Source organism: Eretmochelys imbricata, chromosome 1, assembly GCF_965152235.1.
Source record: "Eretmochelys imbricata isolate rEreImb1 chromosome 1, rEreImb1.hap1, whole genome shotgun sequence".
In the NCBI taxonomy this organism is placed as follows: domain Eukaryota; kingdom Metazoa; phylum Chordata; order Testudines; family Cheloniidae; genus Eretmochelys; species Eretmochelys imbricata.
This window is the reverse complement of record NC_135572.1, coordinates 294,336,547-294,361,484: the sequence shown is the minus strand read 5'-3', so window position 1 is coordinate 294,361,484 and position 24,938 is coordinate 294,336,547. Positions and strand designations below refer to the sequence as shown.

General features: G+C 41.1%; 1 protein-coding gene across 1 annotated transcript; it reads left to right on the top strand.

The window, feature by feature from the left end:
• Positions 1 to 327: 327 nt before the first annotated feature.
• Positions 328 to 24,174, top strand: CCT2 (chaperonin containing TCP1 subunit 2). The gene is made up of 16 exons (XM_077832925.1): positions 328 to 470; positions 2,114 to 2,188; positions 3,328 to 3,393; positions 3,500 to 3,611; positions 3,907 to 3,983; positions 6,245 to 6,357; positions 10,012 to 10,214; positions 10,419 to 10,519; positions 10,602 to 10,729; positions 14,822 to 14,925; positions 17,193 to 17,312; positions 18,741 to 18,869; positions 18,978 to 19,081; positions 20,525 to 20,624; positions 22,134 to 22,275; positions 23,939 to 24,174. The coding sequence occupies exons 1-16, from the start codon at positions 468 to 470 to the stop codon at positions 23,967 to 23,969; spliced, it is 1,608 nt and encodes a 535-aa protein (XP_077689051.1). The 5' UTR covers positions 328 to 467; the 3' UTR covers positions 23,970 to 24,174.
• Positions 24,175 to 24,938: the final 764 nt, after the last annotated feature.

Below are 24,938 nucleotides of genomic sequence, written 5' to 3'. Positions count from 1 at the left end.
GTTAGTCTCAAAGGTGCCACAAGTCGTCATCCTTTTTTCATCCTCTGAATGTTGCTGTAATCAACAGTGAGTTGCTACATTTGTCACTGGTCACTTTGACACTTATTTTCTGGCTAAGGAAACCGAAGTCACTCGATCTAGTGACAAAGTAGCTAAGGTGGGTCAGCCTCCATCGGCCCGGTGCGACCGCGCCTCGGTGCAACCCGCCCTCCCGTCACCCTCAGGGGCTCTGCTTGGCCCGCGGAAGACTACAACTCCCAGAATGCAATATTCAATAGGGTGGATGTGCTCGGCCGAGGCAGCCTTTCTGCTTCCGGCCGACAGGGAGCGGCTGCGCCGCGGGAGGCAACGCAATTTCCGGTGGCTGCTGGGGGGTTAGCTCGTGGCCTGGGGACGGCTCGTGCGGCCGTGACTGTGAGCGGGCGCGAGGTGATCGGCAGGACGCTGGTAGCAGATTCACCGTCACCATGGTAAGGCCGGGGCCGGGGCCGGGAAGCGAGCGGCGGGGCTAGGCGGGCTCGTGCCTGCGCTAGGTCCGCGTGGGAGCGCGAGGAGCTGTGGCTTTCTGCCGCCGTTGCCGCCCGCGGCTCCGGGCCCTCCCCCTCCTTTGTGCGGCGGCGGTGCCGCCAGTCACGGGGGAGCTGGACCCTGCCGCGCCCGGCCTAGAGCGGAGCGCTGGCCGAGAAGTTTCTCGAGCGGCTCCCCATGCGGGGCCGCTGCCTGGCCTGCGTCACTCGGGGGCCCATCGCCACGGGGCCTCCGCCCCATCCCAAGGGAGCGAGGGGCGGGGCCCGGCCGGGCTCTGACGCGGTCGGGTTTGGGGCCGATGTCCCATGTGCCTGCTGGCGAGAGGGGCAATGACAGCTCTGGGACCGGACAGCGACAGCTCGGCAGCCGCTCTCCCGCGGGGCACCCGGGGGTGTGGCTGAGGCAGGCGGCCCTTGGCAGACTCCAGGTTAGGATTTACCTGGGTAACAGGATCATCCACCGCAAACAAGGTAAAATATGTTTAAGGGAGCTAAGTCTTTGTGTTTCTGCACACAAGGCTCCTAGTAACTGACGGGGGCTTGGGAAGAAACTTACTCCTTGGGAAAAACTATTCCAGAATTGGCCCAACCATATATCAGAACAATCTACTGTGTTAAAAGTTTGCAGCGGTGTAAAATTGAATATACTGTAAATATCCAAACATCCTAATACCACTGAATCATTTATGTTCCTTTGCGTCTGGTTCTGAGTTGACTTGAAGCTGCTGAAGAATCCTGAGTTCGCTTTAGAATGCAGCATTCGATGGTGTACAACTTAGTTCTAGATTGCTGCTGATTTCATGGGGGCCTTGATTAAGTTTAGATTTCTAATTTTAATGGGCTAAAAGATACTACTATTATGGTCTAATTAACATGGGAAAGGCAAGGAAGTAAAATTGTGATAATGTTAACTTAAAAACATTGTCATCTAACAACTTTTAAGTTTTTATGTTTGTTTTCAGTAATTCCACAAAACTTTGAAATGAGTGGCTCCAATTTTCTGCTGGGTGCAGCAGAGCAGTGGAGCAACAGAGGTTCTGGTTTCCTAATTTTCTGGTGGGTTCACCTTTGCCCTGGTGTAATTAAGAGCTGATTCCTTTAAACTACACCAACTGATAATGCTCCTCCAGGGTTGCTAGCTAGTAGAGAATAGCTGTATTCACTCCAGGAATAGGGGTAGCAGAAAGCTAGTTCACTGCCAGCACAGGTGAAATCTCAGTCAGGGAGATCTGGTTAGTTTCCAGGCAAATCTGTGTTCTGCAGGGCAGGAAATCTTATATTTGCTCTGTTAGTTCATCTCAGCAAAGTTGGAGACAGCATTTGAGTTCTTTGGTGCCCCTGAGGTAATAAATATCTTTCTAAATTAAGAGGCTCTATATAATGTCAGTGAAGTGAAGATTAAAAAAAAAAATGTAGATAAAAAGTGTGTTAAAGATCCATTTATTACATTATACCTAGGAATAGGGGATATTAAGTATTGTAATTCAACCATAACAGAAACATAATGTAATTTAGCTTTATCACTTCATTTTCAAAACATCTCACAAACATAAGTTGAAATTAAATAATGATCACCATTATTTCAGGCATCCCTTTCGTTAGCACCTGTGAATATTTTCAAGGCTGGAGCAGATGAAGAAAAAGCAGAGACAGCTCGGTTGGTGAGTTTATTTAAATATCAGCAGAACTGCTAACACCTGCTATAGGTATGGTTGGCTGACAGTTTCCATTATAAGTAAGGCCCTGTGTAAATCACACTGTCACGGAGGGCATGGAAACCATTAAATTGCCTCCCCTCCCCCCAAATGGCGATCTTTTAAATATTTATTTTTTAAAAAAAGAGAGTGTTTACAAGAAAGTCTTCAATACAAAACATTACCTTTACTTGCAGTGGTGTGTGTATCCAGAAGAATAGAGTGCTCTGTGCACACAAAGGAATAAGACTGCTATGTGCATGTGTGTGGAAGAAATTGATTAACTTGTAAAATTCATTCAGTTATTGAAATCAGCTAAAGTTACCTGTAAAATTAATTGCATGGAAGCTCCCTGAAAAGCAATACTTCGCCATTTACACAGTTGAGAATTTTCTTTAAAAAAAAATAAAATTACAATTTACACCAAGCCCTAAGTGTAAGACCCTGTTTTCAGTTGCATATAACAAGTTTTAAGCAAAAATGGTTCAGCTGTTTTCAAGAACGAGATTTGGGGTGGGGGAGTGTGTGTGCGCTCATATTAACAAAATATTAAAAAGTGTCTGTTTTGTTGAGAAGGTCTGCTCCTTCCGTGCTTTGGACCGAGGATTTGAAATCTGAGAGTGGGATTTCTTTTGCCACTCACATGAAAAACTGCCAAATTTGGCCATATTTAATAATTTTTTTAAAAAAATTCAGTTTGCATTTGTTCAGTAGTAGAGGCTTACTGCAGTATAATTCTTTGAAGATTTCATCTGTACTGAGAATGCTCCAGCCTAAATTTGTAGGGATTGAGCAGGAGTTTCCATGGAGTTGCTGCTTCTAGCAGCTGTGGGTCGGTGGGGTGCTGGGTACAGAATGAGCAGACAGAGCAGCATCTCTTGAGCTCTGAGTGGCTCCTCTACTGGCACCCAGGTTATGAGGAGAAGGGAGCTGCCTGACTTTAGAGCTGGACCAGGGGAGGGAAGGGGATGGGATATGGTGGTGGAGGGAGTAGATGAGGGCAAGTAATTGTGATTCCTGACCCTGTTATGGTTTAATCTTTAGCTGCTTACTCTTATAAAAGAAATGATGAATCCTTGTCTGATGCTTGTTCACTTTTATTCCAGTCATCCTTCATTGGTGCTATTGCCATTGGAGACCTGGTTAAGAGCACTCTGGGACCCAAAGGCATGGTAAGATATCTGCAGGCTCTCAGATAACAGTTGTAAAGACAGCTAAAACTGTGGTAACGCTATGAAGTACATGTTCAAGCAGTATCCCAAATCTTGCATCCTATAGGACAAGATTCTTCTAAGTACTGGAAGAGACGGCACAGTGACAGTAACCAATGATGGTGCAACCATCCTAAAATCTATTGGAGTAGACAACCCAGCTGCCAAGGTTTTGGTTGGTGAGTTTGACTAGATGTTTTTCATTACAATATTTTAAATCATCCTTGTAGGTCAATTATTAGATAGTTTACTTTAGCAAACAAAACATCCTCTGTGCAAGTTTCTTTTGCTATGTAGCAGGTTGATAATATGATGCTCAGTTATTGCGATTAATCCTGCCCTTATGTAGTTTTTAAAAACCCTGTTTTTGATTTCCAAACTAGTGTGTATCCATAATATATAATATTTGTCATTAGTACTGAGCAGTACAGAATATTTGAATAAATAAACTAACATAGTAGTATTCTCTCTTAGACATGTCAATGGTTCAAGATGATGAGGTTGGTGATGGAACTACATCTGTAACTGTGCTGGCAGCGGAATTACTTAGGGTAATGAAACTTTTGTTTTTAAACATTTTCTACTGTATCTGGCATTTGAGTGCTCTGGTACCATATACAGCATAGGGTGCCACCAAGAGAGTAAGCATTAGTGTATCACTTATCAAATTTTTAGAAACAGGAACAAAACTTAGATGATGTCTGTGCTGCTTCTTGGGAGTATCCAGGGTTGTGAAGCACCTTGCTACCTCCTACCCTTAATGTGAGGAATTCTTGTCTGTCTGCTGTGTATCAGTTCCTTGACTTCACCAGCCTCTGGCAACGCAGGTACTACCTTCTAGGCCTCTGCGTGCCTCACTCTCTCTGTACAGGCTAGCAATAGGCGCTCGCCAACCCCCAAGTCCTCCAACCATCCCTCTGGAATGCCCACCCCCATCTCACTGAGCACTTGGAGAAGCCTGACTTGCTATTCCTAAAAGAGTAGTATTCACCAGCCACAAGATTCAACTCAGGATCACCACCTTACTTTACACATAGCACCTGGGGGAGTGTGGGGGAGATAGTGAAAGCAAGAATAAATGTATCAAAGAACAGAGATTCAAGTGATAGAAAGGAAGAATATTGGTAAGAAATGGTTATAGATATATATAACCATCATAACGTGCGTTTTAGAGCCTAAACTTAACTCACAAGGCCTCTGTGTCCTACATGATAGCTTGCCCCAAGTCCTTTTTCCAGTGTTTCAACCAAGTTGGCTGAGGTCCCTGCTTCATAAGATCAAGCCCACTGGTGGCTTGTCCTCACAAGTTAAAGGATAACTTCATCTGCACAGGTTGCCAGGAAAACCACCCCAAAACAAGTCTGGTTCGTCCAAACCACAAAAAGACCCCACCAAAAAAATAGCAAGGGGTTAGCGGTTTGCGCATGATGCTGAATGGGGCATAGTTCAAGGGGGGAAAAAGCAGTCCCAGAGATGAGTGGGCGGTGGGGGGGAATTGTGGGTGCGGTGGGGGGGAACTGTGGGTGCAGCTCCATGAAAATGGCCTCCCAACTGCACAAAAAGAAACCCAAAGCTATTTATTATATGCTGTTTACTCCTAAACCTTTGCTGTGTTTTCCTGCAGTCCCCACAATCCATTAAGTAACATTTTGCTCAGACTATAAATGGGCATCCATTGTGAGCCATACAACATTTGATGCATGTGACCAGGCGCACGCAGATAAGCATCTCGTCCTTCCTGCCTGTCGGGAGCTTGTGGATCATCTTCTGGTGGCCTACCTTAACTCTCGGACCTAGAGAACTTAACTTTTTCTTACATATTTTCTGTAGATACATCTCACAGTTGTGACCAGTGTGACACAGGCTATCATAAGAGACCTTGCATGATACTCTTTGGTTAACTAGTATGTAGACACCAGACCCAGAGGATCTCTGAAACCCTTATGTGTTCCTGTTCCCTATGCCAGTTGGCGTTAAGAGGTCCTTGGGTCACACTGTTCTGTTAATATTTATAGTATTTTAAACAACTGTATTCCTTATCTTTTACTAACAACATCTTGAATTATTGCAATTGAAAGGATTTTGTCTTCCTCACGCAACTGATATGCAAAAGGTAAAAAGGCAATTTCATTGTTTATCATATAATCAGTTTTGCTTTCTGGCTCTTGCAGTTAGCAGACTGGTACAGTGTTTGATTGCAAACTGAGTTTTGACTCTGAGCTACCTGTGGAGGGAGCTTCAGAGGCAAGAACCTCCTGCTAACAAAGCTCTTCAACAAGGCCTAGAGATTTTAGCTCCAGGAACTGACATCAAGAGCACCTGCTGATCTTAACTGAAATGATAGGGCTTAAGATGAGAGATGATCTCTTGGGTAGCTGATTTATCAGGGCTTTAAAATTTCTCACCAGCCCCCTGAGTTACACCCATAAGTGAACAGGAAGCCAATGCAAAGCTTCGAGTAGATGATACATTTTTAGAATAACCTGCTTGCCTGTTCAAAATATAGCTATGGCTTGGAGTAGACAAAGCTTCCAGATGATCTTCAAGGGCCACCCTGAATAAAGCACATTAGTTGCTTAGGTAAGAAATACTAGCAGCATGAATGGCCACATCTGTATTTGTAGTATTAGAGGGTAAATACATATTTCCTAAATCATTCACGTTAAGATTATTTTGATCGTTTTGGCTGTCAGGTGGATTAAAAGACTCCTTTTGGTGTTGAAAAGATTCTAAATTATCTTACTGAATAAATTGCCTTCCTCGGTTCAAATTTGACGTTGAAGTAAATTAATTATATGTTTTATGTTAATAGGAGGCAGAAGCATTAGTTGCAAAGAAGATTCATCCTCAAACCATCATTGCAGGTTGGAGAGAAGCTACAAAAGCAGCAAGAGAGGCCCTCTTGAAATCTGCAGTGGATCATGGGTTAGTAAATATCTTACATTTGCAGTAGTAATCTTCTTTGGTTGTCCTGATTAATTTCTGTGTAAACTGTGACAGATGGGTAGGACAAACAGATGAGAATTGTTCAGCAGGAGGAAAACAGTTTGGTTTTCTTCATTTTTATACTTTAGAATATAATATGATCTAAGCAATATTTTTTGAATAGATGTTATCACAATTTTCTTTAGCTAAACTATAAAGGCTTTTTAAAAATATAGACAAATTATCTTAAAATACTAAAGGATGTAGCTGTTTAACTAGAATATAGTTAGCCTTAAAATATAATTTTCCCCTTCAGCAAAATTTGCAATTTTGTTCAGATTTTTCAATGTGTACTATAGACTTCTAGTTTCACTTCCAGATTCTCTATATCCATAAACCCAGATCCAAAGTTATTTCAATCTCAGATGGATACAGTTGACTTTAAATCTATTAAAAAAAATCAGAACTAGTTTCAGGACCTGTACTACTCCTGAGGGCATTCTGCGCCAAAAAATTAAAAATTCTGCTTACAGTATTTTAAAATTCTGCAAGTTTTATTTGTCAATAAATAAATGCAAAGACTCCAGCATGGCAGTGGGGAGCACAGGCCACTAACTGCAAGAAGTGGAAACTCATCCTGCAGCCCCCCACTCCCAGCACATGGATTCAGTGGTGAGGCTGCTCCCGACCCTGACACAGCACAAGGCCTGGGCCTGTCCCAAAACATGCAGGGGCCATGCCCATCTGCACCAGGTGTGGGGTAGGTAGGCTCAACCAGGCAGAATCCAAGTGTGATTGGAGGCTCCAAGAGGCTCGTTGTGGGGGTGCAGGGTCTTCGGGACTCTGCAGGGGCTTCCAGGTGAAGATTGTTGGGGCTCAGTGGAAGGGTCCAGGTGTGGGGGTCTCAGCAGCAGGAATCTGGCTGCTGGGGGAGTGGGGCTTGGTGGGGTGGGGGGGTCTGGGTGCAGCTAGCTGGGGGTCTGAAGGTGGGGGCTCAGGGTGGTGTAGGTGTGGGGCTCATCAAGATCAGGGTCTGAGTGCAGGGAGCTTAGTGGGCGGTGGTCTGGATGCAGGGGTGGAGGTCCAGAGGCAGAGGGTCTGGATGTGGGGGGATTCCAGATGCAGGGATGAGGTTCAGTGGGGTGGGGTTTGGGTACGGAGGGCTAGGGGGGGTTCTGGATGTACGAGGTGAGGCTTGGCAGGGGTGTCTGTGTATGGGATGTCCAGATGCACAGGGGTTGGGTGGATGGGGGAGCAGCTCTCCATACAGTGGCCCCTCCCCTCTACAGCTGAGGAGTGGGCAGGAAGCAGGGGAGGATGCTGAACTACCTGCAGCTGGGGGAAGTTTCTAGGGGTGAGTCTGGCACAGCACCAGCCACTCATTGCAGGGAAAGAGGAAGTCCCATCCTCTCCTGCCTCCAGCCCAGCCAGGACTAGCAGCTGATCCTGGCTCAGGGTAGGAGCCACTGGCTGGGGTGCCCCAGCCCCACGGTGATTTACCTCTCTGTTGGCTGCTTTGGATGCCTGAAACGTTGTACATGCGCTGCTAGGGAGTGGTGCGTGACTGCTCTTGCAGCTTCCCTTTGCTTCCCTGTCAGAAAGTCATTTTTCTGCAGGGAAGCAAAGAAATCTGCAGGGGACATGAATTCTGCACATGCGCAGTGGTGCAGAATTCCCCCAGCAGTATTCTACCTAGTCCTGAGTTCATATTATCTAGCCTAATACAAATGAAAAAAGGCACCTCTGGCCAGTGATGCTACCTAGGAATTCAGAAGCCAATAGGGATTTCAGATGTGTGTGACAGAAAAGGAGGGTTGTTACCTTTAATAGGCTGAAACCACCCAGCCACCTTTTCCAGATTTCTCCAACTTTGCAACATCATGTCTGTATTGACTAGAAAAAGCTGCAAACAGTTTACTTTGGTTCAAACCAAATCTTCAACAGGTACTGGGAAAATAGTTGCTGTACAAGCCATATCTGAGGATAACGTGTCGTTATGTAATGCATATTCTCCTGGACTTGGGGAGTTGGGCAAGAGATTTGGACAAAGGAAGCGTTGTGTCCCCTTTGTGCTCACTGTATTCTGGAGCCTGCCTGACATAAATTAGAACCTCAGGGCACCTCCAGTTTACCCTGCTTCTCATGGACCCCATATCTCTGGGAAGAAGAGAATAGTCATAGTATGGTACACTCTAGCCATCCCCTTGAAACCTTCCCTATCCACTTCTGTGCTGTTGCCTGTGAACAGGGCCAAAATAGAGTACTTGCCGTTGCTAGGGATCTGCACAAGGGGCATTCTTTGAGCCACTTAAGACCCCTTTATACTGCCAAGGTGGTGTTATGAGGCCTTAATGTAACTGAGAATTTAGCTCAGTAACTCTGCTCAAATGTTCTGTCTTCATCAAGACTCCTGTAAAGAAGCAGTTCCTCGTATTTGGCCCAAATGATCTGTGCAGTTTCTTGTTCTGTCAGTGAGCAATATAGATATGAAATTATTCTTTACCAGTTTTCATAATCAAATACCTGAATGAAGCAGCATCTTGGAATATGAGTTGAAGGTACAACAGGCCCTCTGATACCACACCTGTCACCATGGTATCGGACCGTAATAAGAAAGGTGTGACCACTCATTCGAGTAATCTGAATATTTGTTACAATAATCCCAGTTAAATTGAAGCACTTAAATACAGGTGTTTACATTTTATTCTAAAGGAGAAATAAAGATCAAAACAAAATACAGTACTGTGTTGGGGTTCCCTGAGACCTTTTCCACTCAGTTCCCCAAAAACTCAGTTTGGCTCCAATCTCATCTTTCGTATTCCTTTATTTGGCATACAGCAAAGATATGTTGAGTTGATTAGACGCAAAGTAGCGGGGTGGATGCAGGATACAGCATAGATCCAAAGTCATACAGTAAAACTTCCTTATATTCATTTCTACCAACACTAGTTCTTAACTAGTGCCTAACTATATGCATCTTACATTTCATGTTTGACTTGGTTACTTTTCAGGAACCAATCCCTGTATAGCATACACTGTTCATGCATAATCTGATCTTCAACTTTTCTTACATTTATGCTTGTTTGCTAATATCAGGATATTCCTACTAATCTTACCTAGCCATCCTGACTCCAGCATACTGTTCGTTACGACAACTTAACCTTCCATGCACCTTCCCAATCATGCCCATTAAGAAATGAGGCAAGTTGCTTATGTCAAGTCTACATACTGTTTCTGTCTGTGACTTTCTCCAACTGAAAAATGGGGGTGATGATTCTTACCCACTGTTAAGTGTTTTGAAATGTATAGGTGAAAGCACTATGTAAGTGCGAAGTATCAATAATATATATGTGCAGTAATGCAACAGGCCATATGTGGTTTGTTGTCCATTGAGCACCAACTACTTTTCAAGAGGTGCTTTTATTCAAATTCATATCCTAAGTAGAGAGTGCTTCATGTAGTGAGGCATACAATGGAATAATCGCAAAGTGCAACTATTTTGCAACTGCACATCACTTCAAAAATGTTGAGGAAAAGTATATAACAATATATCTGAGTGTAAATCTGAGTGTAGTGTAGTGTCAGTCAGTTGAATTGCTTCTTCAGTCCTGTCCGTTTAATTTTACTCACTTGGTTACATTGTGTTTGTTTTAGTGATGATGAAATAAAGTTCCGTGAAGACTTGATGAACATTGCAGGGACCACGTTGTCCTCAAAACTACTTACTCATCATAAAGATCACTTTACTAAACTAGCAGTGGAAGCTGTTCTTAGACTGAAAGGATCTGGTAATTTGGAAGCTATCCATGTTATCAAGAAACTAGGTGGAAGTCTGGTAGACTCTTACTTAGATGAAGGTATGTTTTATTCAGTGACTGTGTATTTGAGAGTTGAAATTAATACTATATGTGAGAGAGATACATATGTCTGTATGTGCTTCAGGAAACATTGCTATGGTATTGGTAGGTGAATCTGTACAAATTTTTGACACATTTTAGAATAATAGTCCTTTTCCCATTTTAAGGCATGCTGAGTTTGTGCTACTTTCTCTTTCACTGTAGGCTTTCTGCTAGATAAAAAGATTGGTGTCAACCAGCCAAAAAGAATTGAAAATGCAAAGATACTTATTGCAAACACTGGCATGGATACAGATAAAATTAAGGTAGGTGATTAATATAATAGAAGCCTTCTTTATAAGTTGAGTTAATTTTCAAATAAATCTTACATCTTTGTTTTTAATTTAGGTCTTTGGCTCTCGTGTAAGAGTGGATTCGACAGCAAAGGTAGCAGAAATAGAACAAGCAGAAAAAGAAAAAATGAAAGAGAAGGTTGAACGTATTCTTAAGCATGGAATAAACTGCTTTATTAACAGGTATGTATTTTTTGTGGAAGGAATAAGGTATGTGACTATGTCCCACATGTTATATATTATTAAAGGCTTGCTGCTTCATAACTTTTTTAAGATCCAGCTCTCTCTACCCACACACATAAGATTCATCCAGCTGTTTATCATCAGACTTCTTATTTATTGTAACATCTTCACTGAGTCCAATATCACTCCTTACCACCCCGTTCCACTCCATGGAAAACACAATTGCTAAGTAATTTTCTTACCTGTCATTCTGACTGCGCCATGCCCCCTACCTTTTAAATCCTTCCACTCACTCTCCCTACTCCCTTGCATTATGTTGAAGCTGCTTGTGATTGAGTACAAGAATCTACTTATATCTACCCCATGTTTTCTGAATGATCTTTGGCCCAGATCCTCAAAGCTATTTAGGCACCTAACGCCCATTGATTTCAATGGGTGATCGGTGCCTAAATAGCTTTGAGGATCTGGCCTTTGTTTCTTACTGTCATCCCCATCCCTTTTGTTGTCAGCCGTGACACCCCTTGTGACTGGTACTCCAGCTCTCTCCGTGTAGTGTTCCATGCCATTTGCTACATATAGAACACCTTTTCTGAGCTGGTCTGCAGAGCCACATTCTTCTTCTTCTTCTTCTTTTTAAAAACATTCCTTAAGATCATCTTCTTTTGTGATGCCTACAATAAACAACTGACTATAAGTTGATCTCTTTATTTATCCATTTCATATACTTATCACTGAGGACTTGCCATTTGAAGGCTGTGATCTTTTGAATAGTAAAACCAATGAGGCTATACTCTTGCTGAAAGACTCACAAGTAACTCAAAGATCTCTGTGAGTCTACATGCCTGTACCAAGAAGGAAGCAGGCCAGACCACAAATGTAGTCTACACAGAGGTACCAAAGGAAGACACTCTGCCTTCCCTTCATTGGCTACTCACCCTGTGGCTACATCAAGGCAGTTAATTTTACATCTTGGTTGAGAGCTGTTTACAACATCTGGAGGATCTTTACTCATCCTGTCGCATCCCAAAGGGGTGGGGTATTTGAAACAATTTCAGAGTCTCCCTACCTTGCACCCTCCTTCCCCATCCCTTTTTCAGGGATTTCTCTCATGAAAGACTGTTAAGTCTGAAGAAAAAACAGGACTGGTGCCCAATTCTAGACTCTCTCTGGTTCTTCAGATAGCCTCTATAATCCCTTCCTTAGATCCTCGTTTCATATAACAATCCATTCAACTCATATGAAATGTTTGAGATTCCAAGTGATAAATTCCCACTGTCAATACAGAGTTCTGCCATTTCAACTGTCAACAGCGCTAAGGGTCTTCAACTCCATGGCTGTGGTAATAGAAGCTCATGTGAAAAAGTAGGGAATCATTTGAGTGAAATCAACACATGTAAGTGACTCCATTCTTCAGCTGTTCACTATCCTGGGACTTGATCAATAAAAAAGTTGATTCTATTGTCAACCCAGAGGGTAGACTTCATAGGGACGTTGCTAGTTTCGATAACACCAAAGTCTTATCTGCTTTAGGACATATTCAGTACCATAGTCGATCTCATGAACCAGCTGCAGGCTCAGCCTTAAACATGAATAAGAACATAGGGGCCATGTGAGCCAGAAGTCACACGGACCCTTGGATATATGTCACAAAGCATGCCAGACTTCACCTATGCTCTATGCAAAAATCTGTGCATCTGCCCAGTAAATGTCACATAAATGTTAAAGTGCAAGACCCCCCCCCAGAAGTCCTACTGTAACTGGTGAAAGAATCCTCTAAATGTAAAAGGAGGTACCCTTTCTCACTGTTGCCATCCAGTACACTAATGACACATGCTTGAACTCACCTAGATCATCTGCAAATCCAAGGCCTCTGGACTCCTGAAGACGCTTGCCTTCACTTAAATGTACTGGGGTTGAAAGCAATTCATTGGACACGCAACAGCATTCCTTCCCATATTGAGAGGATTGATGGTCTCGATATAACATGACAGCAATGTCTTGTATAAACAGGCAGGAAGGAGCACAATCATTTCCCTTTTGTCAATAAGCTGTCCAACTCAGCAGTTGGTGTGTCCCACAAAATCACTCTGGTTGCCTTTCATTTACCAGGCTTATGGGATGTCCTGGCAGACTGCCTCAGAAGGCAGTTCACAAATGATCATGAATGATCTTTTGAAGACACCATCACACAAGACATCAATAACTGGTCACTTAGCCATAGACTTACCTCAAATGAGAACAAGAAGTGTCAGGGGGGTCTGAGTCTGGGCTCCCTATCAGATGTCTTCCTCATTCCCTTGACATCAGGAAAAAGGTACATCCCCTGCCCACCACTCCCATTAATACCAAGGGTCTTAAGTGAGTTCAGACGTGCTCAGCTGTAGTAATCATGCTCACTCCAGCTTGGCCAATGAAGTTTTTGTTATCAGACCTGCAGAATCTATCCACTCAACCTCTGATACTTCTTCCAGACATAATCTTCCAGAACCAGGGACAGATTCTTCATCTGGCCCCAGCTTTATCCCTGACAGTGTGGATATTGGCTGGCTAACCATGACTTAAGAGGAGCTGTTCTGCTGAGGTCCAGAATATACCAGTTCACCAGTAGGAAAGACTACTATGTTTACTCATTCAGCCAAGTGGAAAAGATTCTCTATTTGGGCCCAACAATGCCAATTCTCTCCCTTAGAGACTCAGGTACTGCTATTTTGGACTACCTTCTTATTGCGGAAGAACTCAGGGCTATCTTATCAGCTCAGTAAGAGTCACTTGGCAGCATTATCAACCAACCATCTCTCCCATGCAGGGTCATGTAGTGGTCTCCCACTTGATGATAGCTAGATTCCTTAAGGCTTTATGTGGATGTGTTTCCCCTCAATAAGGGAGTCTTCTCCTCCTTGAGACTCTGTTGACCTGCTCACTTTACCATTTATCCATGAACACAGCCTTCTTGGTGGCAATATTGTTGACTAAAGGGTAGGAGAAATCCAGGCACTTATGACTAATCTACTGTGTACACTACATTCCATAAGGACAGGGAGACCCTTAGGCCTTATCTGAAATTCTTGTGGAAAGTAGACTCAAGCTTCCATATAAATAAAGTGATCCATCTGTCTGTCTTTTTTCCAAAACCCCACTCCAACCAAGGGCAGGCCAACCTACACTCCCTAGATGTACTTAGGGCACTGTCGTTCTGTCTAGACACCACTAAACTTTTCAGGAATTCCCCAGACGGTGTGTATATTTGCAGATAGGATGATGGGTAAGGCAGTATTTGCCCAGAGGTTATCTAACTGGATTCACAGTTGCCCTAGGGCAACTATGAAACAGCCAGACAAGATCTACCAGTAAAGATTGGAGCCCAAGCCAGGTCCCAGGCAGCTACTGTGTACCAACCTGAGACTTGTAGGGCAGCTGCATGTGTTTGGTACACATTTTATACAACACTACTCCCTTGTAGAAGCATCAAGGACTGATGTGTGCTTTGGCAGACCTGTTCTGTGGTAGGTGTTCAGATACTTAGATCACCCACCTCCTATGCTCCAGGTCACTGTATTTGAGTCATCTGAAGTGGAATACATACAACCTGGTCTCCTTTCGTGCTACTTCAGAATCTTAAGCAAATTGGATTCTGTATTGGGGAAGGAACTCGGGGCATTTGGGACCACTTTTCCCTTTGGTCCCTTGGGTGGGGGATCATGAGGAGGACTACAGTGCAGGCGCAGCCCCAACAGGCACAGATAGCCAAAATAATGTGAATTTGAACCTTTTGGGTGTATGTGCATCACAAGTGGAATAGATCTGGATAACCCATTTTGAAAAACCACAGTTAGAAGTTACTTTACAGTGTCTTAGTTTCCAGTTACTCCCCCAGAATTTGTGTGACTCTTCATGCTGTGTGCTCTTTGTGCAGGGACGTTTTCTCCATGTTTGGGAAGTGCCTCACACCCTGAGTGTTTTTGGAATCTAAATAAATCAAAATCCATTTCTGTTCATGTTGAGAAGCAGGTTTACTTCTGTCGCTATCATGTAATTTTGATGAAAGATGCAGTCTTTCGATAGCATAAATATGTGTGTGTGCTTCAATTGTAGGCAACTGATTTATAACTACCCCGAACAGCTGTTTGGTGCTGCTGGTGTTATGGCTATTGAACATGCAGACTTTGCAGGCGTAGAACGTCTGGCTCTTGTTACAGGTATAGAAAAGAATGCTGCATCATAGCAGTATGTCCTGGGTGTTGACATATCAGTAATTCATTTTCTGCTAAATGTTAATGCATGATTCCATAGTTGATACAACTTGCCTTTAATTTTTCATTTTAAGAAAAGAAGTTAATTTAAAAAGTGGTGGAGTAATATGAACACAATTTACTTGGGAGTGTGGGGCAGTTAAATACAAAAGAACCTGTAAGGATTTTTTTCTCAAGGTAAAATCTACCCAAAAGTAATTACTATTTATCAGAGATGAAACCTTGTGCTCTTGATGTCCTTAAACCTCTGATTGCCATGGACAATGGGATGGATCACTCAATAATTGCCCTGTTCTGTTTGTTCCCTCTGAAGCATCTGGCACCTGGCCACTGTCAGAAGAGAGGATACTGAGGTAGATGGAGCATTGTTCTGACCCAGAACGGCCATTCTTATGTTCTTGATGGCTCTTGGCCTCTGTAAAATATGTTACTTTGCTAATATACAGCTGTCTACGTCCCAGTTAGTACTATTGTCAAAAGGGAAGAGATGGAAACTGAGTTGAACTCTCTTCAATTTATTCTGCTTTAAATTTAAACTTACTGTTGTCATTTGGCACCAGCTCATGAGCCCTGCATTATCATAGCATGCTGATAAATAGGATCAGACTATATTTTAAAGGTACCCGTAAATAACTATTTAAAAAAAAAATTCAGAATTATGTGTTTCGTACCCTAAGTAACCAATATAGAAAGTCTGGAGAAAAAAAATGGGATAGGCCTGCTGCAGATAAGCCTTGCTAGGTATAGCATTGTTTGGTTTTGGGGAACTATAAGTATTCTAGTTACAATAGTATGTAAAATAAATTAAATATCCCAACAGAACTATGATTTTTTTTAAGGTTGTATTGTTTAAAGATCATATGGGTTTGTATGTAGTGATCATACTGTAGCTCTATATCACTCGCTTTGCATTTTATGAAACAGCGGCCCTAAAGTCTAAAAGGAGCTACACTCATGGTAGTCAAGCATTAGAGTGAAATAAGAAATAGTTGTGTACTGGATATGGTTTTCATGTAGGAGCTGAATCTCTTTAATCAAATAATTGGATTAAATTCAAAATTTTAAAGTAATACAGCCGTGTCTTCATCAGATCTCAAAGTGCTTTTGCAGAGGTGAAACAAACATATACTTCTAGGCTCTGTTCTTAATATTTTGGTGCCAGGAATCTGGAGTTTCACAATATATACTGTTGAATTTCCCAAACTCTTCAAAGCTGAGCCTCCACTTCAGGAAAATGAAACCAGTTGCATCCTACCATATAGTGATAAAGTTTTATGTTTTAATGTATACATCTTCCTGACTCCTGTGCCCTCCACATGCTTTGGGAAATGGCAGAAACTTTGTCACCGTTTCTTACATGGGTTGAGCAGTGAAATGTTTCAAATAGCAACATTAATTGTCATCATTGACATCTGAGTTAGCACCCATTGAAAAGGATGGAACAGTCCAAGCCTTGGAGGTATTGTTTAGGGCTCTCTGTAAATTCAAACGTCTTTGCATTGTTTTCAGTTGTTTAACAATTTGGCGTTGTTGTTACTAAAGCGAAAAGGTGTATTCTCAGCTCAAGCTAGCTGACTAGTTGTCTAACAAGGTGAAATCCTAATGAAGACAGGGCAGTTTGTAGCTTTCATGTGAGTTAGTAGGTCAAGTTAGAAATTATGGAGAGCCTAGTCTTTAACTTGACCACCTAATTTGTATGTAGAAACTACAAACTGCCTTGTCTTCACTAGGATTTTACATCATGTTAGGTTTCAGAGTAACAGCCGTGTTAGTCTGTATTCACAAAAAGAAAAGGAGTACTTTTGGCACCTTAGAGACTAACCAATTTATTTGAGCATGAGCTTTGAAGTGAGCTGTAGCTCATGAAAGCTCATGCTCAAATAAATTGGTTAGTCTCTAAGGTGCCACAAGTACTCCTTTTCTTTTTACATCATGTTAGGTAACTCCAGTTAGACCCCCCCACACACACCTTTTTTTCCCTTAGTGAAAATACACACCCTTTAAAGACTTACTTTGCGACCATAAAATAAGTCTAGCTTTTTTTTTAAACATGAAAGTGGAGACTCTGGGAATAACTGAGATATTCGGTCCTGCCACCAATTTTAGAAAACACTGGTGTAGTGTTGTTAGCAGCTAAAGGAAGCTTTAGATCTTCCCAGACTTGACGTAGACTGTAACCAAACAAGTAGTTTAATATGAACTTACATTCATAGGTGGTGAAATTGCCTCAACCTTTGATCACCCAGAGCTGGTAAAACTAGGAAGTTGCAAGCTTATTGAAGAGGTTCTGATTGGAGAAGATAAACTCATTCATTTCTCTGGTGTAGCTATGGGTAAGTATTTTACCATTAACCAACCATTATAATTTCATTCATTTATCACTAGAGCCCTGCCAAATTCTCGGCCGTGAAAAATGCGTCACGGACTGTGAAATCTGGTCTCTGGTGTGCTTTCACCCTATGCTATACAGATTTCACAGGGGAAACCAACATTACTCAAACTGGAGGTCCTGACCCCAAATTAGGTTGCAGGGGGGGTCTCGGTATTATCACTCTTACCTCTGTGCTGCCTTCAGAGGTGGGTGGCTAGAGAGTGCTGGCTGCTGGCCGGACATCCAGCTCTGAAGGCAGAGCCCCGCGAGGAGCAGTGCAGAAGTAAGGGTGGCAATAACATACTATACCACCCTTACTCTGTGCTGTTGCTTTCAGAGCTGGGTGGCTGGCAAGTAGCAGCTGCTGTTCTGAAGGCAGCCATGCAGAAGTAAGGGTGGCAATACCATACCATGCCATCCTTCCTTCTGTGCTGCTGCTGGCAGTGGTATTGTCTTCAGAGCTAGGCTCCCAGCCAGCAGCTGCTGCTCTCCGGCTGCCCAACTCAGAAGTGAGTACTGCTGCCAGCGGGAACGTAGAAGTAAAGGTGGCAATACCGCAATCCCCCTACAATAACTTTGCAATCCCCCTTTGGGTCAGTATTCCTACAGTTACACTGGGAAATTTCAGATTTAAATATTTGAAATCATGAAATTTACAATTTTAAAAATCCCATGACTGAAGTTGACCAAAATGGCATGTGAATTCGGTAGGGCCCTATTTATCACTAATAGTTATATTTAACTTGTTCATTAAATGGTTGTCATTAGAATAGATACTTTAGATGCACCGTGTGACAGGTAACATTTTGTCTTAAAAGCCTGGCCAACACTAAGGCTCTTGTCCTTATGATATGTCCATAGGTTTAATTTTACTGTATTGTGTTATGTACGTTCATAAGTGTTTGCAAAATTGGGACCTAAGACTTTGCGTCCCCTCCCCACACCCCTTTTTGGTAAATGAAACAGTGGTGAGGCAAGTGGCAACCTGTTAGCAGGAATCTTCTAGAATAGATTTCAGTAACTTTCATTAACCAGAAAGTGCCAATACTTCTGATCTATATGTAGTTTATCAAGTTATTGCTTGATATTTGATGCTTCTAACTTAACTATTTAATTTGCAAAGAAATACAGCAAATTCTATAGTAGGACATGGATGAAAATGGCATGGTTAACGAAGTTCATTAGAAATTTTCATTTGTACTGTGAAATGCCTACTGTTGCATTTTTTCCTAATAGGTTAAACTTGTCCAAGGTGATGTCAGTAAAACTAGCATAAATGCTTTTGGGACTGTCTTTGCTTTTCATTCTGTCAAAGCTATTCTGTCAAAATGTTGTTGATGTTCTGTTGGCTATGTTCTTAGCTCTTTGGTTTTGCTATTTTTGACCTTAGGTGAAGCTTGCACCATAGTACTGCGTGGAGCAACACAGCAGATTATAGATGAAGCCGAACGATCTTTGCATGATGCTCTGTGTGTCCTTGCCCAAACTGTGAAAGATACTAGAACTGTTTATGGTGGAGGTGAATATTAAAGTTCTCTTTTACATTTTCTTTTCAACACTATGTATAACCTTTTCTTGTTGTCAGTCAAGGCAGGTTGTAAGGTACTTACATTCTTTTAATATACAGGTTGCTCAGAGATGCTGATGGCTAATGCTGTCACAGAGGTTGCCAATAGAACACCAGGCAAAGAATCTGTTGCAATGGAGTCTTTTGCGAAGGCCTTGAGAATGGTAAGTTAATGTTCTTCTTCAAATAGTGTCCCTAAGGGTGCTCCACTATAGGTGCACTTGCGTCCCTGCGCTGCCAATTGGAGAACTTTGGTAGCAGTGTCTGTTTGGCCAGCACATGCACTGTACTCCATCCTCATGCATTCCTCCTCCCCTCCTCCTGCCCCCGCCCGCGCTCGGTTTGGAGCCCAGGCTCTGGGACATGAGCCTGGAAGTCTACACAGAAATGAAACAGCCTTGCAGCCCAAACCCCACAAGCTGGAATCGGCTGGCATGGGCCAGTTGTGAGTTTTTCTTTAGCTGTGTAGGCATATACCCTAAGGCTAAAGGCAGAAGAGAGCAGTAGAACGGGCAGCGCACATTGGTTCCAGCTGATTTAGGTGGCTGGTTCGGGGAGATTACAGTAATGCTTTAATAGAAAAAATTCTCTAGCACTGTCTGAACTTCCCTATATAAAATCTTAGAAAATATTTGCTTCATCTCGTGAAAAATGAGACACCACCACAGAAAAGTGAATACAATACACATTAAATGCTAACTTTGCTTGTATTGGAGCACAGAGTTGGGAAAGCCTGACTTCCAGTAGCAACATTTTAAACTAGGGAAAACTTTTTTTCAGAAAGTCAAGTAATGTTTAATTTAGAGAATACTGTCTCTTTAATGACCCTACACAGTTTGCTCTAGCATCACTTAGACTGACATGCATTGAGTAAAAGAACGTTTTGTTGAAAAATGCTCATCAGCAAGATTACATTGTTAAAATGGAACAAGTGCCACAAGACCAGTTTGAAATCATTAATGAGAAAATGTGCTCTTGTGTTCATGTGTTAAATTGAAGGAAAAACCTACTAAAATATCGTAGCTAGCATTCCCTCTACTACTGCTTACAAAGATCTCAAGCCTGAGGGAATAGTATTCTCATAATAAATGTTTTGGTCTATTTTTTCCAATTTCTTTCTTACTGAAATATATACCTTTAATACAAATTAATAGGATTTTTTTTAAGAGCTGCTTACTATCTGTTTCAGCATTAAGGTTGTCGTTTTGGACTTTTTCTAAGCTATATATTTTCAACCAATCTAAACACCTTTTGGCCTGTAAATTTGCATGTGTATTCTCAGTGTAGAGAATTATTTTGCACGGATCACAAGAAATCATGCAAACCATTTGAATTGCAGATAAATATTTTGTTTCAAGTGGTCATAGTATAACTTTGTGTACCTATAAATTAATGAAAAACATTTGTTGACGACCTCAACTGGGGAACTTCTGCTTATATATGTTTTTTGTGACTATGCCTTTCTCTTTTACAGCTGTTTTTGTAACTGAAGAGTAAATAAGCAACCTTAAGTTTGTATAGAGTTGTTGCAGTATGGTTATTTTGTTGGTTTTTACTTGCTTTATTTGCATCCTCTGATCTGTTGTCATGCATATTTATTCTTTTAGATCCCAACCATTATAGCTGATAATGCTGGCTATGATAGTGCAGATTTAGTGTCTCAGCTCAGAGCTGCTCACAGTGAAGGGAAAACAACTTATGGACTTGGTGAGAAATTTGATAGCATGTGAATTGTATTGAATTTTTTGTCCTTTTTTATGGTGTGGAATGTGTGCCTTTGCATTGTTGTGACTTACTGGGCGCAAACTTGACCTTTTGATAAAGTCAAGGCAAGAGTTTACTGCATCACAAACAAAATAATTAGGATTTAAAGTATAATCTTAACACCCTAGCATGAAAAATAGTCACACCTATTTGCATCAATAGATGTCCAATTGGGTGGACATGAATCATGGTTTCATATGATGAATGAAAGTACTAGCTTTTTCCTGTACTGTCTTAACATGTAATTGTCTCGGTCCTCTGAGGTGGTTATGCTAGGAGACCAGTTCATGGTTTGTATTGATCATTTGGAATAGAGATGGCTGTATGGCTATAACCTATTCTTTTACCTTCCTGGTTAAAGTATAAGTAAAACATCAGTGAGTGTTAATGCTATGATTCAGTCAAGATTGAGTAGCAGCATTAGGAAGTGACAGTAAATAGATGAAGAATTTGAAACAAAGTGATAAGTAACATAAGGTTGAAAAACTCCACTTTGACATGGTTGTAATAGAAAGGATGGTTATAGTAAATAACTTACTATTTTAAGTTCAAATATAGAAGACTACATCTATTCTATAATATGTAAATGTTATTTTCAGGTTCTTAGTTAATAGTGCAAAAAGTTATAAATATATCCTGAAAATTAAACATATTAATATTCTCATGCATGTGTTTGCATATCAAATATATACACATGCATAGCAAGAAAACATGGTACTCATGATGATGTGATGCAAGTTTTATTGGCTTGAATTTGGGATAATTGGTTCAGTGTGGATGCTCACTTTGAAACAGGGGCAGATCAAAGCGCACTGTATAACTTTGTGTGAAGGGTCCCATAGACAGTTAGCATGTGGCAGCCTAGTGTAAGGTAGGCTTACACCCCAGCTTGTCACAGACTAAACTGTTCAAATACACAAGCCCTCAATAACAGCTTGTATGTACTTAATATATCGTGAATTTAAGACCACCATATTGCAGCTTTGTAGGGCATTTCATAATGGAAGATTCATACTGTTGGAAAGGGGATATTCACAGCTTCCCAAGGGAACCTAACACTCTCTTCTAGCCCAGGAACATCCCAAGATGGTGAATTTTGTAGTTGACATTTCTGTATGTAGAAAATCTATTTTAGGTCACTTGTGGAGATATTTTACATTATCTCCCTTTTAGCCCTGCATAGTTGGACTCATAGTCATTAAAGCACCTGGCTTTACAGGTGGAGGGAAATAGGTAATAAGTATTGACCCTTTTCTTTAAAATATATAATTTCTAAATTAGTTTTTCTGTAGAATCTATGACATATGGGTAATACGTGGTTGAGATGTAATGTTTTTATCTGCACTTGATTTAGATAGCTTTGTGCATAATGCAGGTTATTAGCAAGCTTTTCCTCTTAAAAAACAAACACCAAAAAAAACCCCTTCTGGCAAAGTATCTTTCTTTTTAAAGATATGAAGGATGGTGTCATTGGAGACATGGCAACGCTGGGAGTAACTGAAAGCTTCCAAGTCAAGAGACAAGTTCTGCTGAGTGCAGCTGAAGCAGCAGAAATGATTCTTCGTGTGGATGACATTATTAAAGCAGCACCAAGGTATCCTAAACTCTGAATCTAAGTTTGGTGTTCTAGTTATACCATTAGATAAAACCCTTCTTTTCAAGCTAAATATTGTCTTTTTTTTTCCGATAAAGCTATTTTTTGTTTCTACTCTAACATTTCCCACATTTAGTTTGCAATAGCAAAAACAATTGACTCTCCAAAGTCATTGTGATGTTTAAATTAGAGTATGTTCAAGCACCATCTAGCCAATGAAAATCCATAGCTGTGACGCAGAGTTTGATCAGAGCGTGTAGAACTAAACTCTGAGTTCACTGGAGAAATCTGTTTGTGGAGAAAAATGAGGAAGGCAGTTTTTGATTCTCTCCGTTAAGAAACCCTAAAAGCTAAAATTGTAGCTGGATGCCCAAAATTATCTGAAATGGAATCTGCTACTGCTTGTGGCTGTCTGTTTACTATTATTTTGTCTACTTCGGTTGCTGATTGGTGTACTAGGAGTAAAGTTCATCTACCGATCTTAATGTATAACCCACATTTCTTCATGTCATTGCCCGCATGGATTCCACTCTTGGGGCACATGCAAACCAAGAGTGGAATCCAAGTGGATGACACCTCTCTAAAAACTATAGTTACTGTAAAGTAAGTAACATCATTCTTTGGATGATTCAGAGGCTGTAACTTAGAGCATGTTGACATCTGTGTACCTGAAAATATTCTATAATTTTGTACGCCACCTTGAAGAGTCACTTCATATAATTTGTGGCAAAAGATAGTTCTTTCCCTGGTTAAATCAAGTCCTGCACTGAGGAATTTATTGGAAATAAAATGACTGCTAATGAAGAATCCCTCATTGTTCCTTACCAGTAAAATTCATCCCTGGGGCAACAGCCTTGCAAAACTAATTTGGTGTTACCTAAAAGGTTTTGGTGACACAAAGGGCTTATGTAAGCCCTCACCATATTGGTGAATTTCAGCCTTAATTTTAACTTCGTAAAAACAGACGTTAGACAATATTAGCGAATTGTCATGGGAAAAGTTAACAGTGGGGTGCCACAAGTTTCTACTAGAACTGCTGATGTGGAAAAGGGAATGAACGGGGAGGTGGCAAAATGTGCAGATAACACAATTTGCAATTGTTAGCCAAGTCCGTAGAGGATTCTGAGAAACTTCAGAGGAAATTTCCAAAGTTAGGTGAATGGGCAACATGAATGTTGTTGATAAATATGAATAACGCATCTTGGAGGGGAAAATTTGAACAACTCATGCACCCTAATGAATTTTAAATTCGCCATCAGCTGGGAAAGATTTAAAAAGTTGAAATTTTTTATGTACATAACATATCCAGTTACATTAGTAAAATTATTACTTAAAGTTTTAGAAGGTGTATAAAATCTAATGCTTTAGGTCTCAACTGAGTAATTATTAAGAGAAGATGCTTACTGGACAAATTAGCCCTAACAGTTTATCATTAGGTTGCTTGCACCTTCTCAGGAAGCATGTGGTGCTGAGTACTGTCAGAGACAAGATACTGGATTTGAGGGACTGGGGACACATCCAGATGGGCAGCTCATATGTTCCATACTTATGGAAGTAATTGGCATTGACTTTACAGTAGTGTGAAAAACTTAAGGTACTTTAAAAAATGTCTGCTGGACTTCAAGGAGAAGATACCACTCTAAATCATGTGATTTTCTTTCAGGAAACGTGTACCAGACCATCGCCCATGTTAACTGTTCAACCCATAAGGATGTGTGGACCAGATCTCGCCAAGTACTTAAACAAAAAAAAAAAAAAAACCCTGAGAGATTATGGAACAGAAAGAGTGTGTTCTTTACTGGCATGTCATTATTACATTTTTCTGCAGATTTAACTTATTTTGGTTTTGTGCTTTAAAAAAGGCATTTTACATTCAAATAAAACATGGGTTGTATGAAACATCTATATTCTTTTTGTTCCTTTCCTAGTTCCCTCAATAGATCCCTGAAATAAAGTTTCAAATTCATATCTGAGAGTTTTTTTTCTTGATAAAGAATGAGTGAGTGCAATCTTGATATATCGAGAGAATTGCAATGGACTTTCTCAGCATCCGGAGCTGAGAAATATTTAATATTGTGGCCAAGAAAGTGGATACAAATGACTGTCCTCTCACAGTGGAAGATTTACATTACTACTTTAGCTTGAAAATGATATTTTAGTGCCAACTAACTCAATATATGCTTTGCAGGCTGTGTATTTCCAGCCGTGGGTTTTGCTTTATAACGGGCACTGGCTACGCAGTGTGTTTTTTTGGCAATCAAAAAAGACTGGGTTTAACTTGGATGTTGAAGAAAATCTATTGCTGTTAAGCTTTTTTTTATCATTCGGTTAGCACTGAAATTTACAATATGCCATGGAAGGAAATGCAATGACAAGTTGCAGCAAGATTTGTCCTCCGATTGGGAGGTTCTTGGATAAAATCCGTATTTTTATACTGAAACATTTTAATTTAGTAGAGCTGCTGCTTTTTTCATAATTGTGCGTAATAATCATAATTATTTTTTAGCATGACTGAACATTGGGGGAAGGGAGAACAGGATTACAGTCTTGGGTGATCTTTAAAATTATTTGTATGTAGCCAATCAAGTGAATGGATAAAGTTATTAAGACAGCTTCATGTGACAAAAGCAGATTGATGTTAATGGATTAGTAGGGGAAGCAAA